This window comes from Aquarana catesbeiana, unplaced genomic scaffold, assembly GCF_042186555.1.
Source record: "Aquarana catesbeiana isolate 2022-GZ unplaced genomic scaffold, ASM4218655v1 unanchor242, whole genome shotgun sequence".
Classification (NCBI taxonomy): domain Eukaryota; kingdom Metazoa; phylum Chordata; class Amphibia; order Anura; family Ranidae; genus Aquarana; species Aquarana catesbeiana.
The window spans coordinates 33,915-52,455 of record NW_027362671.1 but is presented as its reverse complement, the minus strand read 5'-3'; the positions used below and the strand labels follow the sequence as shown (position 1 = coordinate 52,455).

Genomic DNA, 18,541 nt, shown 5'->3' with positions numbered 1-18,541 from the left:
GATGAGAGGGAATGGGGGGGGGAGGGATGAAGAGGGAAAGGGGGGGGGAGGGATGAAGAGGGAATAGGGGGGGGAGGGATGAAGAGGGAATGGGGGGGGGGGAGGGATGAAGAGGGAATAGGGGGGGGAGGGATGAAGAGGGAATAGGGGGGGGGAGGGATGAAGAGGAATGGGGGGGGGGGAGGGATGAAGAGGGAATGGGGGGGGGGAGGGATGAAGAGGGAATGGGGGGGGGAGGGATGGAGGGACAGCAGCCCCAGATCCTACACAATAATAATACAAATATGTGTATTCTAGAAAGTTCAACAATCAGAAGATAAAGATTCTCCAAACACCTGGTGTTATCACTTCAATCATCCCGGCACCATGGTTGTTATGGTGTCAGGATGATTGAAGCGCATTATTACTATTATTACATTGTAATATAAAATGAAATCATTCAACTCACCATAATGCAGAATCAGTGGGAGCCCTGAGCGTGTCACCTGCCACCAGCAGAGTCTGTCCTTACATCAGATGTCCCAGCAGAGCCCCCCCCCTTACATCAGGTGTCCCAGCAGAGCCCCCCCCCCTTACATCAGGTGTCCAGCAGATCCCCCCCCTTACATCAGGTGTCCCAGCAGAGCCCCCCCCCCTTACATCAGGTGTCCCAGCAGAGCCCCCCCCCCTTACATCAGGTGTCCCAGCAGAGCCCCCCCTTACATCAGGTTGTCCCAGCAGAGCCCCCCCTTACATCAGGTGTCCAGCAGAGCCCCCCCCCTTACATCAGGTGTCCCAGCAGAGCCCCCCCCCCTTACATCAGGTGTCCCAGCAGAGCCCCCCCCTTACATCAGGGTGTCCCAGCAGAGCCCCCCCCTTACATCAGGTGTCCCAGTAGAGCCCCCCCCTTACATCAGGTGTCCCCGCAGAGCCCCCCTTTACATCAGATGTCCCAGCAGAGCCCCCCCCTTACATCAGATGTCCCCAGCGGAGCCCCCCCTTACATCAGATGTCCCCAGCGGAGCCCCCCCCTTACATCAGGTGTCCCCAGCGGAGCCCCCCCTTACATCAGGTGTCCCAGCAGAGGCCCCCCCCCTTACATCAGTGTGTCCCAGCAGAGCCCCCCCCCCCTTACATCAGGTGTCCCAGCAGAGCCCCCCCCCTTACATCAGATGTCCCCAGCAGAGCCCCCCCCTTACATCAGATGTCCCAGCAGAGCCCCCCCCCTTACATCAGATGTCCCAGCAGAGCCCCCCCCTTACATCAGATGTCCCAGCGGAGCCCCCCCCTTACATCAGATGTCCCAGCGGAGCCCCCCCCTTACATCAGATGTCCCAGCAGAGCCCCCCCCTTACATCAGATGTCCCAGCAGAGCCCCCCCTTACATCAGATGTCCCCGCAGAGCCCCCCCCCTTACATCAGATGTCCCAGCAGAGCCCCCCCTTACATCAGATGTCCCCGCAGAGCCCCCCCCTTACATCAGATGTCCCAGCAGAGCCCCCCCTTACATCAGATGTCCCAGCAGAGCCCCCCCCCCTTACATCAGGTGTCCCCAGTGGAGCCCCCCCTTACATCAGGTGTCCCCAGTGGAGCCCCCCCTTACATCAGGTGTCCCCAGCGGAGCCCCCCCTTACATCAGGTGTCCCCAGCGGAGCCCCCCCTTACATCAGGTGTCCCCAGCGGAGCCCCCCCTTACATCAGGTGTCCCAGCAGAGCCCCCCCTTACATCAGATGTCCCAGCAGAGCCCCCCCCTTACATCAGGTGTCCCAGCAGAGCCCCCCCTTACATCAGGTGTCCCAGCAGAGCCCCCCCTTACATCAGGTGTCCCCAGCGGAGCCCCCCCTTACATCAGGTGTCCCAGCAGATCCCCCCCCTTACATCAGGTGTCCCAGCAGAGCCCCCCCTTACATCAGATGTCCCAGCAGATCCCCCCCCTTACATCAGGTGTCCCAGCAGAGCCCCCCCCTTACATCAGGTGTCCCAGCAGAGCCCCCCCTTACATCAGATGTCCCAGCAGAGCCCCCCCTTACATCAGATGTCCCAGCAGAGCCCCCCCCCTTACATCAGGTGTCCCAGCAGAGCCCCCCCCTTACATCAGGTGTATTATGGAGAGAGCTGTGATTGGCTGGCTGTGTACCATGTGATAGCATCCTGACCAGTCATACTCAATGATTGGTTAGAAATGGAAGGCAGAACTCAGATTGTACCCCTTCCTCCCCCCCCCCCCCTTATCCTCATCTATAGAGTCTCATTCTCTGTAATTTACACACATTGTTCTCCTGTCATGGTAGGTGTGAGGTGAGAAGAAGGATGGCAGATTGTGTCTTCCCCTGTCCTTCTTCTTCTTCTTCCTGATCAACATGGAGGACAAACTCCTCTTCCTCAACTCTCTGGGTGAGTGCTCACACCGGGGGAGGGGAAAAATATATGTATAGTAGAGAGATTATATATATATATACACACAGTATAGTAGAGAGAGATAGTATAATATATATATATACACACAATAGGTGGAAATATACAGTACCTTGATTGAAAAAGTATTCATACCCCTTGAAATTCTCCACATTTTGTTACAACCAAAAACATAAATGTATTTTATTGGGATTTTATGTGATAGACCAACACAAAGTGTCACATAATTGTGAAGTGGAAGGAAAATGATACAAATAAATATGTGAAAAGTGTGGGGTGGGGGGGGGGGGGGGCATTTGTATTCAGCCCCTTTACTCTGATACCCCCAACTAAAATATAGAGGAACCAATTGTCTTCAGAAGTCACCTAATTAGTAAATAGAGTCCACCTGTGTGTCATTTAATCTCAGTATAAATACAGTTGTTCTGTGAAGCCTCAGAGGTTTGTTAGAGAACCTTCGTGAACAAACAGCATCATGAAGGCCAAGGAACACACCAGACAGGTCAGGGATAAAGTTGTGGAGAAGTATAAAGCAGGGTTAGGTTATAAAAAAATCTCCCAAGCTTTGAACATCTCACGGAGCTCTGTTCAATCCATCATCGAAAATGGAAAGAGTATGGCACAACTGCAAACCTACCAAGACATGGCCGTCCACCTAAACTGACCGGCCGGGCAAGGAGAACATTCATCAGAGAAGAGCCAAGAGGTCCATGGTGAGGCTCTATTCACACTAATGCGTTTTTTTTATGCATTTTGTGGAATTCAGGGACGTTTTCTAACATGGCTTCCTATGGAACTTGTTCACATCAATGCATTTTTGTGCCTCTGCGTTTTTGGAAAGGGTCGGGGACTTCTTTTTTTTTTTTTTTCCCAGCAAATGCAGCGTTTTCACTTCAATGGATCCGCATCCAAAACTCTTTTTCCACGATTAGCATTTTGCGTTTATTTATTTTTTTTCCACTGTATATAGCTGGTTGCTAAGGATGGGGGCTGGGAAGCCGCCGCCGTGTCCTTAACGACCGATGAGTCATCAGACTTCCCGCTAAATGTAAAAAAAAAACAACTGCGTGACAACCCCCCCCCCCCCCCAGGTCCATACCAGGCCCTTATCCGAGCATTCAGGTCAGTAAAGGGAGGGGATGAGTGAGCCCCCCCCCTCCTGAATCATACCAGGGTTAGGGTTCTGGCCCCCCACCCCAAAGCACCTTGCCCCCCCCATGTTGATGAAGACAATGGCCTCTTCCCGACAACCCTGGCCGTTGGTTGTCGGGCTCTGCGGGCGGGGGGGGCTTATCGGAAACTGGAAGCCCCCTTTAACAAGAGGACCCCCAGATCCCAGGGAACCCCCCCTAATGTGAATGAGTATGGGGTACATTGTACCCTTACCCATTCACCAAAAAAAGTAGTGTATTGTTAAAATACAATAGACAGTTTTGACAAATCTTTTATTAAAAATATCTTCCTCCTCTTCCAGTCTTCTCCTTCTTCCTCTTCCGGTCTTCTCCTTCTTCCTCTTCCGGTCTTCTCCTTCTTCCTCTTCCGGTCTTCTCCTTCTTCCTCTTCCGGTCTACTTCTTCTTCCTCCTCCCGTCTTCTTCTTCCTTCTTCCTTCTTTCTTCTTTCTTCTTTCTTCTTTCTTCTTTCTTCTTTCTTCTTTCTTCTTTCTTCTTTCTTCTTTCTTCTTTCTTCTTTCTTCTTTCTTCTTTCTTCTTTCTTCTTTCTTCTTTCTTCTTTCTTCTTTCTTCTTTCTTCTTCCTTCTCCCTTCTCCCTCATCATCTTCCTCCTCCTTCGGTCTTCTCCCTTCTCCCTCATCATCTTCCTCCTCCTTCGGTCTTCTCCCTTCTCACGCATCTTCCTCCTCCTTCAGTCTTCTCCTCCTCCTTCCACTCATCTTCTGTCTTCTTTGTCCGGTGTTCTTCTTGCTCTGCCACCACTCCCGCCGCCCTCCTCCAATGCTGGGTCCCGCTGATCTGTCTGTGCCTGCATTTCTTAGATAACGATGGGGGCATGGCCACTGAATTATGTCATCCGACGGCCTCACCCCCTTGTGACGTCGCCGCCCAGGGCATGATGGGTCTGTGACGTCACGAGGAGGCATGGCCTCCGGGTGACATAATCCGATTGCCACGCCCCATCGTTTTCTAAGAAATGCTTGACATCGGCACGGACATATCAGCGGGACGCAGCATCGGAGGAGGGTCCTCCGTGGGAGCAACGGCAGAGGAAGAAGAACACGGACAAAGAAGACAGAAGTAGTGAGGGAGAAGATGGAGGAAGCCCGGACAAAGAAGACAGAAGTAGTGAGGGAGAAGATGGAGGAAGGCCGGAGGAAGAAGACAGAAGTAGTGAGGGAGAAGATGGAGGAAGGCCGGAGGAAGAAGACAGAAGTAGTGAGGAGAAGATGGAGGATGAAGATGCAGGAAAAGATGGAAGAAGGCCGGAGGAAGAAGACAGAAGTAATGAGGGAGAAGATGGAGGAAGGCCGGAGGAAGAAGACAGAAGTAGTGAGGGAGGAGATGGAAGAAGGCCGCAGGAAGAAGACAGAAGTAGTGAGGGAGAAGATGGAGGAAGGCCGGAGGAAGAAGACAGAAGTAGTGAGGGAGAAGATGGAGGAAGGCCGGAGGAAGAAGACAGAAGTAGTGAGGGAGAAGATGGAGGAAGGCGGAGGAAGAAGACAGAAGTAGTGAGGGAGAAGATGGGGGAAGGCCGGAGGAAGAAGACAGAAGTAGTGAGGGAGAAGATGGGGAAGGCCGGAGGAAGAAGACAGAAGTAGTGAGGGAGAAGATGGGGGAAGGCCGGAGGAAGAAGACAGAAGTAGTGAGGGAAGAAGATGGGGGAAGGCCGGAGGAAGAAGACAGAAGTAGTGAGGGAGAAGATGGGGGAATGCCGGAGGAAGAAGACAGAAGTAGTGAGGGAGAAGATGGGGGAAGGCCGGAGGAAGAAGACAGAAGTAGTGAGGGAGAAGATGGAGGAAGAAGACAGAAGTAGTGAGGGATGGAGGAAGGCCGGAGGAAGAAGACAGAAGTAGTGAGGGATGGAGGAAGGCCGGAGGAAGAAGACAGAAGTAGTGAGGGATGGAGGAAGGCCGGAGGAAGAAGACAGAAGTAGTGAGGGAGAAGATGGGGGAAGGCCGGAGGAAGGAGACAGAAGTAGTGAGGGAGAAGATGGAGAAAGGCCGGAGGAAGAAGACAGAAGTAGTAAGGGAGAAGATGGAGGATGAAGATGCAGGAGAAGATGGAAGAAGGCCGGAGGAAGAAGACAGAAGTAGTAAGGGAGAAGATGGAGGATGAAGATGCAGGAGAAGATGGAAGAAGGCCGGAGGAAGAAGACAGAAGTAGTGAGGGAGAAGATGGAGGATGAAGACAGAAGTAGTGAGGGAGAAGATGGAAGAAGGCCGGAGGAAGAAGACAGAAGTAGTGAGGGAGAAGATGGAGGAAGGCGGAGGAAGAAGATATTTTTAATAAAAGATTTGTCAAAAACTGTCTACTGTATTTTAACACTACACTACTTTTTTTTTTTTTTTGGTGAATGGGTACCCCCATACTCATTCGCATAGGGGGGGTGGAATCTGGAGGCCCCCTTGTTAAAGGCTTCCAGATTCTGATAAGCCCCCCCCGCCCGCAGACCCCCACGACCACCGGGCAAGGGTTTCACATGGGGGCAAGGTGCATTGGTGTGGGGGGGGGGGGCACAGAGCTCCCTGCCCCAAAGCATCCATACCACCCCCCCCCCCATGTTGAGGGCATGAGGCCTGGTATGGTTCAGGGAGGGGGGGGCGGGTGCTCGCTCGTCCCCTCCCTTTCCTGACCTGCCGGGCTGCATGCTCGGATAAGGGTCTAGTATGGTTTTGGTGTGGGGGTTGGTCTCTTCCAAATCCAAGGGCCTGGTATGGACCTGAGGGTGGTGGGGGGCCCACACTGTTTTTTTAATTTTTTGTCTTCATTCAGTGAGAAGCCCGCTGACAGCGGGATGACTCATCGGTTGTTGAGGACGCGGTGGCCGGCTTCCCGATCCCCTCCCTGGCAACCAGCTATATACAGTGTAAAAAAATAAACGCAAATCGTGATGAAATTTCAGTAAAATCGATGTGAAAGCGGGTGTCCCAAAACACGGCAAGCACTGCAGGAATGCTCAAAAACAATGTGCAGAGGTGTGAATCGAGCCTTACTCTGGAGGAGCTGCAGAGATCCACAGCTCAGGTGGGAGAATCTGTCCACAGGACAACTATTAGTCGTGTTCTCCACAAATCTGCCCTTTATGGAAGAGTGACAAGAAGAAAGACATTGGTGAAAGAAAGTCATAAGAAGTCCTGTTTGTAGTTTGTGAGAAGCCATGTGGAGGACACAGCAAACATGTGGAAGAAGGTGATCTGGTCAGATGAGACCAAAATTCAACTTTATGGCCTAAAAGCAAAACGCTATGTGTGGGGGGAAAACTAACACTACACATCACCCTGAACACACCATCAGCATCATGTGGTGGGGATGGTTTTCTTCAGCAGGGACAGGGAAGCTGGTCAGAGTTGATGGGAAGATGGATGGAGACAAATACAGGACAATCTTAGAAGAAAACCTGTTAGAGTCTATAAAAGACGTGAGACTGGGGCGGAGGTTCACCTTCCAGCAGGACAACGACCCGAAACATCCAGCCAGAGCTACAATGGAACGGTTTAGATCAAAGCATATTCATGTGTTAGAATGGCCCAGTCACAGTCCAGACCTAAATCACATTGAGAATTTGTGGTAAGACTTGAAAATTGCTGTTCACAGACGCTCTCCATCCAATCTGACAGAGCTTGAGATATATATTACAAAGAAGAATGGGCAGAAATGTCCTCTCTAGATGTGCAAAGCTGGTAGAGACATCCCCAAAAAGACTTGTAGAGAAAGGGGGTTCTACAAAGTATTGACTCAGGGGGGCTCTATACAAATGCCCCCCCCCACACTTGGGGGTGTATCTAGCATTGTTGGAGCGGATGTATACTGGGGAGGGGTATCTTGGTTCAGGGTGTATCTAGCATGGTTGGGGGTGTATCTAGGATGGTTGGGGGTGATGTATACAGGAGAGGTACATCTAGCATGGTCGGGGGTGTATCTATGCCATTTGCGAGAATATCTAGCATGGTTGGGGGAGTATCTAGCATTTTTGGGGTAATGTATACAGGAGAGGGGTATCTTGGTTGGGGGGGATGTATACAGAGGGGGGTATCTTGGTTGGGGGGTATATCTAGGCTGGTTGGGGGTGATGTATACATAGGGGGTATGGTTGGTTGGGGGAGTATCTAGCATGGTTGGGGTGATGTATACAGGAGAGGGGTATCTTGGTTCAGGGTGTATCTAGCATGGTTGAGGGTGTTTCTAGGATGGTTGGGGGTGATGTTTCAAGGAGAGGTGCATCTAGCATGCTTGGGTGTGTATCTAGGCCATTTGGGAGAGTATCTAGCACGGTTGGGGGAGTATCTAGCATTTTTGGGGTAATGTATACAGGAGTGGGGTATTGTTGGTTGGGGGAGTATCTAGCATGGTTGGGGTGATGTATACAGGAGAGGGGTATCTTGGTTGGGGGTGATGTATACAGAGGGGGTATTGTTGGTTGGGGGAGTATCTAGCATGGTTGGGGTGATGTATACAGGAGTGGGGTATTGTTGGTTGGGGGTGTATCTAGCATGGTTGGGGTGATGTATACAGGAGAGGGATATCATGGTTGGGGGTGTATCTAGGATGGTTGGGGTGATGTATACAGGAGAGGTGCATCTAGCATGGTTGGGGGTGTATCTAGGCCATTTGGGAGAGTATCTAGCATGGTTGGGGGTGTATCTAGCATGGTTGGGGGTGATGTATACAGGAGTGGGGTATCTTGGTTGGGGGTGTATCTAGGCTGCTTGGGAGTGATATATACAGAGGAGGTATTGTTGGTTGGGGAGTATCTAGTATGGTTGGGGGTGATGTATTATGTGGTGATCAGTTCTCTCCTCTTAGGCAGGTACACCGGTGCTTCTCAGAATGCAGTGAAGCTTCCGTCGGGGGCTAAGCGGGGTGCACAGAGGAAGTCTCAGCGGGAGAAGTCGGAGAAGACAAAGCGAGGTGAGAGACGATGGATGGAAGAAATGTCCCCTCCATCATGTGGAGTAGATTGGGGGGAGATGGAAGAAATGTCCTCTCCATCATGTGGAGTAGATTGGGGGATGGAAGAAATGTCCTCTCCATCATGTGGAGTAGATTGGGTGGGGGGGGGGTGGAAGAAAGGGATTGAGTCGTCCTAACATGACAGGTCCTCCATAGTGACTGCCCATCTCTGTCTCTTGTGTCTGGTAGGTGTGCCCTCGTATACCCCTGATGTTTCCGACTCTTACCTGAAAATCGTTGTGAAGAATGAGCCGGAGGAAGATTCCTGGGACCTGGAGTTGAACGCTGACACCGGTGAGATCAGAGGAATGGGCTACTAAACCTTGGCCAAGTGGGCTAAGGCCTTCAGAAGGGACCTGGGTTCTCTTGCAGGCAGTTCTTTGTATACTGCCCTGATCATGACCCTGGTCTACCAAACCTTCAATGATGGCTGAGGCCTTCAGAAGGGATCTGGGTTTTCTGGCAGGCAGTGCTTTGTATACTACCCTGATCATGACTCTGGTCTACCAAACCTTCAATGTTGTCTGAAGCCTTCAGAAGGGACCTGGGTTCTCTGGCAGGCAGTGCTTTGTATACTGCCCTGATCATGACACTGGTCTACCAAACCTTCAATGATGGCTGAGGCCTTCAGAAGGGACCTGGGTTTTCTGGCAGGCCCTGCTTTGTATACTGCCCTGGTCATAACTCTGCTTTACCATATCTTGGCTGAGTGGGCAAAGGGCCTTCAGAAGGGATCTGGGCTCTGTGAAAACTGACGTCTGGAGCTTCTGCCTGTAGCCTCGAACTGCTGTGTGATTGGATTTGTTGGGTCTTCAATTTTATTTCCTGCTTGAATCTCATGTCAAAAAATCTGGGCTTGGGGCTTTACTCTGTAAAGAACCCCTTCTTATCAGAGGGTGGTGTTGAGGTCCATGCTGGAAGTAGGGGGAGTCATACAGGTGGGATGAGGAGTTGTACAGGTATTAGAAGTTCTACTGGGCTGTTCATATCCTTCTGTCGGCGTATATAACCCAACAGTATCTGAATTTCTGTCTCAGTGATTTTCTAGAAATTAATTTTTATGGCAAGTACAAAAATCCAATTTTTCTCCCAGATTTTCTTCCCGATGATTCCAGCCAATCGCAGCAAGGGGCGGAGCGAGAGCGGCAGCGGAACATCCGATTCTCAGACGAGGAGAACGACGTCCTGATAAAGAGCGTTATGCCGCACTATGAGAAGCTGTTCGGCAGACTGGCGGCCCGGCATTCAACGGTAGCGAAGAACACCTTATGGAGAGAGATCACCTCTGCCGTGAACGCGGTCTCCGCCTGTCCGCGCTCCGTGCAGAACTGTAAGAAGAGATTTGCAGATATAAAGCGCAAGGTGAAGGAGAAGCTGAACAGAATCGACAAGCATCGCAGAACGTCCGGAGGTGCCTCCCGGCTCCATATCTCTTTCTGGCCGTATGAGCGTGTGATGGAGAAAATAATCGCCACCGATGTCGTCCCCGGGGTACCTGGCACCACTGACTCAGGACGAGTGGCTGGTGGGTGGCGCCAATGTTATAGGCTGCTGCTGCTGTTCATCCATCCGTGTTCTGTCACCCACCATCTGGTCCATGTTGTAGGTCACCCACCCTCCTCTCTCATTCCTCCATCTCTTCTTTGTTTTGGGTCACCCCCCCTGCTCTCTCATTCCTCCATTTCTTCCTTGTTTTGGGTCACACACCCTGTTCTCGCATTCCTCCATCTCTTCCTTGTTCTGGGTCACTCCTCCATCTCTTCCTTGTTCTGGGTCACCCGCACTGCTCTCTCATTCCTCCATCTGCTCCTTGTTCCAGGTCACCCACCCTGCTCTCATTCCTCCATCTGCTCCTCGTAGATCACACACCCTGCTCTCTCATTCCTCCATCTCGCCCTTGTTCTGGGTCACCCACCCTTCTCTCTCATTCCTTCATCTGCTCCTTGTAGATCACCCACCCTTCTCTCTCATTCCTCCATCTGCTCCTTGTTCTATGTCACCCCCCTGCTCTCTCATTCCTCCATCTGCTCCTTGTTCTATGTCACCCCCCTGCTCTCTCATTCCTCCATCTGCTCCTTGTTCTATGTCACCCCCCTGCTCTCATTCCTCCATCTGCTCTTTGTTCTACATCACCTCCCCCCCGCTCTCATTCCTCCATCTCGTCCTTGTTCTGGGTCACCCACCCTTCTCTCTCATTCCTCTGTCTGCTCCTTGTAGATCACCCGCCCCGCTCTCTCATTCCTCCACCTGCTCCTTGTTCTATGTCACCCACCCTGCTCTCTCATTCCTCCACCTGCTCCTTGTTCTATGTCACCCACCCTGCTCTCTCATTCCTCCATCTGCTCCTTGTTCTATGTCACCCCCCCTGTTCTCTCATTCCTTAATCTGCTCCTTGTTCTAGGTCACCCACCCTGCTCTCATTCCTTCATCTGCTCCTTGTTCTATGTCACCCACCCTGCTCTCTCATTCCTCCATCTGCTCCTTGTTCTATGTCACCCACCCCGCTCTCTCATTCCTCCACCTGCTCCTTGTTCTATGTCACCCCCCCGCTCTCATTCCTTCATCTTCTCCTTGTTCTATGTCACCCCCCCCTGTTCTCTCATTCCTCCATCTGCTCCTTGTTCTATGTCACCCACCCTGCTCTCTCATTCCTTCATCTCCTCCTTGTTCTATGTCACCCCTCTGCTCTCTCATTCCTTCATCTGCTCCTTGTTCTGTGTCACCCACCCTGCTCTCTCATTCCTCCATCTGCTCCTTGTTCTATGTCACCCCCCCGCTCTCATTCCTTCATCTTCTCCTTGTTCTATGTCACCCCCCCTGTTCTCTCATTCCTCCATCTGCTCATTGTTCTATGTCACCCCCCAGCTCTCTCATTCCTCCACCTGCTCCTTGTTCTATGTCACCCCCCCCGCTCTCATTCCTTCATCTCCTCCTTGTTCTATGTCACCCACCCTGCTCTCTCATTCCTTCATCTCCTCCTTGTTCTATGTCACCCCCCTGCTCTCTCATTCCTCCATCTCTTCCTTGTTCTGGGTCACCCCCCTGCTCTCGCATTCCTCCATCTCTTCCTTGTTCTGGGTCACTCCTCCATCTCTTCCTTGTTCTGGGTCACCCGCACTGCTCTCTCATTCCTCCATCTGCTCCTTGTTCCAGGTCACCCACCCTGCTCTCATTCCTCCATCTGCTCCTCGTAGATCACACACCCTGCTCTCTCATTCCTCCATCTCGCCCTTGTTCTGGGTCACCCACCCTTCTCTCTCATTCCTTCATCTGCTCCTTGTAGATCACCCACCCTTCTCTCTCATTCCTCCATCTGCTCCTTGTTCTATGTCACCCCCCTGCTCTCTCATTCCTCCATCTGCTCCTTGTTCTATGTCACCCCCCTGCTCTCTCATTCCTCCATCTGCTCCTTGTTCTATGTCACCCCCCTGCTCTCATTCCTCCATCTGCTCTTTGTTCTACATCACCTCCCCCCGCTCTCATTCCTCCATCTCGTCCTTGTTCTGGGTCACCCACCCTTCTCTCTCATTCCTCTGTCTGCTCCTTGTAGATCACCCGCCCCGCTCTCTCATTCCTCCACCTGCTCCTTGTTCTATGTCACCCACCCTGCTCTCTCATTCCTCCACCTGCTCCTTGTTCTATGTCACCCCCCCTGTTCTCTCATTCCTTAATCTGCTCCTTGTTCTAGGTCACCCACCCTGCTCTCATTCCTTCATCTGCTCCTTGTTCTATGTCACCCACCCTGCTCTCTCATTCCTCCATCTGCTCCTTGTTCTATGTCACCCACCCCGCTCTCTCATTCCTTCACCTGCTCCTTGTTCTATGTCACCCCCCCGCTCTCATTCCTTCATCTTCTCCTTGTTCTATGTCACCCCCCCCCTGTTCTCTCATTCCTCCATCTGCTCCTTGTTCTATGTCACCCACCCTGCTCTCTCATTCCTTCATCTCCTCCTTGTTCTATGTCACCCCTCTGCTCTCTCATTCCTTCATCTGCTCCTTGTTCTGTGTCACCCACCCTGCTCTCTCATTCCTCCATCTGCTCCTTGTTCTATGTCACCCCCCTGCTCTCTCATTCCTTCATCTGCTCCTTGTTCTATGTCACCCACCCTGCTCTCTCATTCCTCCACCTGCTCCTTGTTCTATGTCACCCCCCCCCCGCTCTCATTCCTTCATCTTCTCCTTGTTCTATGTCACCCCCCCTGTTCTCTCATTCCTCCATCTGCTCATTGTTCTATGTCACCCCCCAGCTCTCTCATTCCTCCACCTGCTCCTTGTTCTATGTCACCCCCCCCCCGCTCTCATTCCTTCATCTCCTCCTTGTTCTATGTCACCCACCCTGCTCTCTCATTCCTTCATCTCCTCCTTGTTCTATGTCACCCCCCTGCTCTCTCATTCCTCCATCTCTTCCTTGTTCTGGGTCACCCCCCTGCTCTCTCATTCCTCCATCTCTTCCTTGTTCTATGTCACCCCCCTGCTCTCTCATTCCTCCATCTGCTCATTGTTCTATGTCACCCCCCCGCTCTCTCATTCCTCCACCTGCTCCTTGTTCTATGTCACCCCCCCGCTCTCATTCCTTCATCTTCTCCTTGTTCTATGTCACCCACCCTGCTCTCTCATTCCTTCATCTCCTCCTTGTTCTATGTCACCCCCCTGCTCTCTCATTCCTCCATCTCTTCCTTGTTCTGGGTCACCCACCCTGCTCTCTCATTCCTTCATCTCCTCCTTGTTCTATGTCACCCCCCCTGTTCTCTCATTCCTCCATCTCTTCCTTGTTCTGGGTCACCCATCCTGCTCTCTCATTCCTTCATCTGCTCCTTGTTCTATGTCACCCCCTGCTCTCTCATTCCTTCATCTGCTCCTTGTTCTATGTCACCCCCCGCTCTCTCATTCCTCCATCTGCTCCTTGTTCTATGTCACCCCCCCGCTCTCTCATTCCTCCATCTGCTCCTTGTTCTATGTCACCCCCCGCTCTCTCATTCCTCCATCTGCTCCTTGTTCTATGTCACCCCCCCGCTCTCTCATTCCTCCATCTGCTCCTTGTTCTATGTCACCCCCCCCGCTCTCATTCCTTCATCTTCTCCTTGTTCTATGTCACCCCCCCTGTTCTCTCATTCCTTTATCTCCTCCTTGTTCTATGTCACCTCCCCCCCTGCTCTCATTCTTTCATCTCCTACTTGTTCTATCATTGTCTCTCACCCATTTTCTTCATTTCCTCTATTGGTAGGGGCTGTCAATATTGGTCTCGGGGTTCCCAGCTCCGCCCTCTCCTCTTTGTGACATAATGATGTTTTTATGTGCTCTGTAATGGATCACTGCATGAGAGATGTTTGTGAGTCTATAATGAAAGTTGTCTGGACAGTCCTGAGTTATAGAGCCATTGTAATGCATTTTACCCTATTGAGGGCGCTATGCCCGCCTTTCTCTTTGCAGTGCGTAAAAATGATGAAAGACAATTGGCAAATGTGGGAAAATTACCTTCACCGCTAATTCCCCCTCTCTTCTTCCATAATAATAATGAAGAACGTCCCTTCTCCCCTTCTTCCACGATAATAATGAAGAACGTCCCTTCTCCCCTTCTTCCATGATAATAATGAGGAACGTCACTTCTCCCCTTCTTCCATAATAATAATGAGCAACGTCCCTTCTCCCCTTCTTCCATAATAATAATGAGGAACGTCCCTTCTCCCCTTCTTCCATAATAATAATGAGGAACGTCCCTTCTCCCCTTCTTTCATAATAATGAGGAACATCCCTTCTCCTCTTCTTCCATAATAATGAGGAACGTCCCTTCTCCTCTTCTTCCATAATAATGAGGAACATCCCTTCTCCCCTTCTTCCATGACAATAATAAGGAATGTTCCTTCTCCCCTTCTTCCATAATAATAATGAAGAACATCTCTTCTTCAATGATAATAATGAGGAACGTCCCCTCTTCCATAATAATAGTAAGGACCGTCTCTTCTCCCCTTCTTCCATAATAATAATAAGGAACGTCCCTTCTTCCATAATAGTAATAAGGAACGTCCCTTCTTCCATAATAATAATAATAAGGAACGTCCCTTCTCCCCTTCCTCCATGATAATGATGAACGTCCCTTCTCCCTCATTATCATGAAAGAAGGGACATTCCTCATTATTATCATGGAAGATTGGAACTTCCCTTCTTCCATAATAATGAGGAATGTCCCTTCTTCCATAATAATGAGGAATGTCCCTTCTTCCATAATAATAATGAGGAATGTCCCTTCTCCCCTTCCTCCATGATAATAATGAAGAACGTCCCTTCTTCCCTTCTTTCATAATAATGAGGAACATCCCTTCTCCCTTTCTTCCATGACAATAATAAGGAATGTTCCTTCTCCCCTTCTTCCATAATAATAATGAGGAACATCCCTTCTCCCCTTCCATGATGATAATGAGGAACGTCTCTTCTCCCCTTCTTCCATAATAATGAGGAACGTCCCTTCTTCCATCATAATGAGGTATGTCTCTTCTCCCCTTCTTCCATAATAATGAGGAACATCCCTTTTTCCATAATAATGAGGAACGTCCCTTCTTCCATCATAATGAGGTATGTCTCTTCTCCCCTTCTTCCATAATAATAATGAGGAACATCCCTTCTCCCCTTCTTCCATAATAATGAGGAACGTCCTTTCTCCCCTTCTTCCATAATAATAATGGGGAATATCCCTTCTCCCCTTCTTCCATAATAATACTGAGGAGCGTCCCTAATCCTCTTCTTCAATGACAATAATAAGGAACTTTCCTTCCTCCATGATAATAATGAGGGGCGTCCCTTGTCCCCTCATTCCATAATAATAATAATGGGGAATATCCCTTCTCCCCTTCTTCCATAATAATAATAATGAGGAGCGTCCCTTCTCCCCTTCTTCCATAATAATAATGAGGAGCGTCCCTTCTCCCCTTCTTCCATAATAATAATGAGGAACATCACTTCTCCCCTTCTTCCATAATAATGAGGAAAGTCCTTTCTCCCCTTCTTCCATAATAATAATGGGGAATATCCCTTCTCCCCTTCTTCCATAATAATAATGGGGAATATCCCTTCTCCCCTTCTTCCATAATAATAATGAGGAGCGTCCCTACTCCCCTTCTTCCATAATAATAATGGGGAATATCCCTTCTCCCCTTCTTCCATAATAATAATGAGGAGCGTCCCTTCTCCCCTTCTTCCATAATAATAATGAGGAACGTCCCTTCTCCCCTTCTTCCATAATAATAATGAGGAACGTCCCTACTCCCCTTCTTCCATAATAATAATGAGGAGCGTCCCTTCTCCCCTTCTTCCATAATAATAATAATAATAAGGAACGTCCCTTCTCCCCTTCTTCCATGATGATAATGAGGATCGTCCCTACTCCCCTTCTTCCATAATAATAATGAGGAACGTCCCTTCTCCCCTTCTTCCATAATAATAACGAGGAACGTCCCTTCTCCCCTTCTTCCATAATAATAATGAGGAACATCACTTCTCCTCTTCTTCCATAATAATAATGAGGAATGTCCCTTCTCCCCTTCTTCCATAATAATAATGAGGAATGTCCCTTCTCCCCTTCTTCCATAATAATAATGAGGAATGTCCCTTCTCCCCTTCTTCCATAATAATAATGAGGAACATCACTTCTCCTCTTCTTCCATAATAATAATGAGGAGCGTCCCTTCTCCCCTTCTTCCATAATAATAATGGGGAATATCCCTTCTCCCCTTCTTCCATAATAATGAGGAGCGTCCCTTCTCCCCTCCTTCCATAATAATAATAATAAGGAACGTCCCTTCTTCCATGATGATAATGAGGATCGTCCCTACTCCCCTTCTTCCATAATAATAATGAGGAACGTCCCTTCTCCCCTTCTTCCATAATAATAATGAGGAACGTCCCTACTCCCCTTCTTCCATAATAATAATGAGGAGCGTCCCTTCTCCCCTTCTTCCATAATAATAACGAGGAACGTCCCTTCTCCCCTTCTTCCATAATAATAACGAGGAACGTCCCTTCTCCCCTTCTTCCATAATAATAATGAGGAACATCACTTCTCCTCTTCTTCCATAATAATAATGAGGAACGTCCCTTCTCCCCTTCTTCCATAATAATAATGAGGAACGTCCCTACTTCCCTTCTTCCATAATAATAATGAGGAGCGTCCCTTCTCCCCTTCTTCCATAATAATAACGAGGAGCGTCCCTTCTCCCCTTCTTCCATAATAATAATGAGGAACATCACTTCTCCTCTTCTTCCATGATGATAATGAGGAACATCCCTTTTTCCATAATAATAATGAGGAACGTCCCTTTTTCCATAATGATGATGTCAATATTCCTACAATAAAAGGTAAGTCGCACACTCTTCATACATTAAATGATTGTTTTTCTCCTGGCAGAACATGAGAGCTCAGATTTTCATGATCTTGCTGAAGAAGATGAGGCTGGGAACACAGAAGGTGAAGACTGTCCTAGCGGCCATAATGAGGAACAGGAAGAGTTCCCTGAAGAGGCAGATGTTGAGACAGAGGGAGGCACAGGTCCCGAGGAACCCACCAGGGACGGCTCGCTGTCTCTCCAGCAAGATCATGTGAGCAGCCGGAGGCAGCAGACTCTGAGGGATCATACAAGTCTGATCTATGCAGAACAGAGCCACTTCCGCAGAACCGTGGCCCAAAAACTAAATATTCTCAATAACAATGTGAAAGCATTAAATAAAAATGTAAAAGCATTCCAGAATTCATTCAGCGAGAGCATGGCTGTCCTGTCACAAAGCATGCAGCAGCAGAACACCATCCTGGACAAACTCTCCTCCAACCTGCTCTTATTGGCCGAACAGCAGCAGCAACACAACAAGCAGTGTATGAACGGCATGCAGCAAGTCCTACACCATCTTGATGTTCACCAAGTGTCGCCTTCCCCTACACCCAGCGACAGTGCCAGTGACAGCTCCCCACTGCCAGTAGATGCCAGAAGAGGACCACATTGGAGACGGGTCCGAAGACGCAGCAAATCTCAGATTTCTCCAGAACATACACCCAAAAAGGGGCGTCACTGAGGGGCCCAAAACATGACTGTCATGGAACCGCTGTAGCAATGTCTTTGTAGATGACAAAGTAAAGTTCCATAATGCAGGTAGCTGGATTTCTGTTGTGGAAGATGATTCCCTCAGTGAGTGAGAACTCGGTCCCGGCTTCCTGAGCCTCCTTGTCACCAGCTGACCATCCTGCTAGGACTGTGCTTCAGAAGATACGTCTGCATGATGGAAGGAAGATCTGTGATCTCCCAGTGACTGTTATTACACCAACCTCTCCCTCCACATTGTCTTCATGTTGGCACAGTGCCGGCAATTTTTATCCATCTTACCAAAGGGTAGATAGTTGTATATAGCATTGTGTTAAATTGTATAGAATAAATTTGCTGTAGAACAATCCATGTGCCACAACGAAGTTTATTTATTGGATTTATTTTGTGTTACCCCCCCTTCTGCTCGGTCTCGTGTCTCTCCATCCTCTATCCCCCCCCTTCTGCTGGGTCTCGTGTATCTCCATCCTCTATCCCCTCCCTTTCTGCTCGGTCTCGTGTCTCTCCATCCTCTATTCCCCCTCCCTTTCTGCTGGGTCTCGTGTCTCTCCATCTTCTATCCCCCCCCTTTCTGCTGGGTCTCGTGTCTCTCCATCTTCTATTCCCCCCCTTTCTGCTGGGTCTCGTGTCTCTCCATCCTCTATCCCCCCCTTTCTGCTGGGTCTCGTGTCTCTCCATCCTCTATCCCCCCCTTTCTGCTGGGTCTCATGTTTCTCCATCCTCTACCCCCCATTCTGCTAGGTCTCGTGTCTCTCCATCCTCTATTCCCCCTCTCCTTTCTGCTGGGTCTGTGTCTCTCTATCCCCCCTTTAAGCTGGGTCTTGTGGCTCTCTATCCTCTATTCCCCCACCCCTTTATGCTGGGTCTCGTTTCTCTACATCCTCTATTCCCCCCCTCCTTTCTGCTGGGTCTGTGTCTCTCCATCCTCTATTCCCCTT

The 18,541-nt window shown here is 49.8% G+C and overlaps 1 protein-coding gene across 1 annotated transcript; it reads left to right on the top strand.

The window, feature by feature from the left end:
* The first annotated feature begins 2,271 nt into the window (after positions 1-2,271).
* On the top strand, positions 2,272-17,950 carry LOC141122102 (uncharacterized). The gene is made up of 5 exons (XM_073611932.1): positions 2,272-2,374; positions 8,374-8,478; positions 8,710-8,814; positions 9,614-10,045; positions 16,919-17,950. Exons 1-5 carry the CDS (start codon positions 2,341-2,343, stop codon positions 17,575-17,577), a joined length of 1,335 nt encoding a protein of 444 aa, XP_073468033.1. The 5' UTR covers positions 2,272-2,340; the 3' UTR covers positions 17,578-17,950.
* The last annotated feature ends 591 nt before the right edge of the window (positions 17,951-18,541 follow it).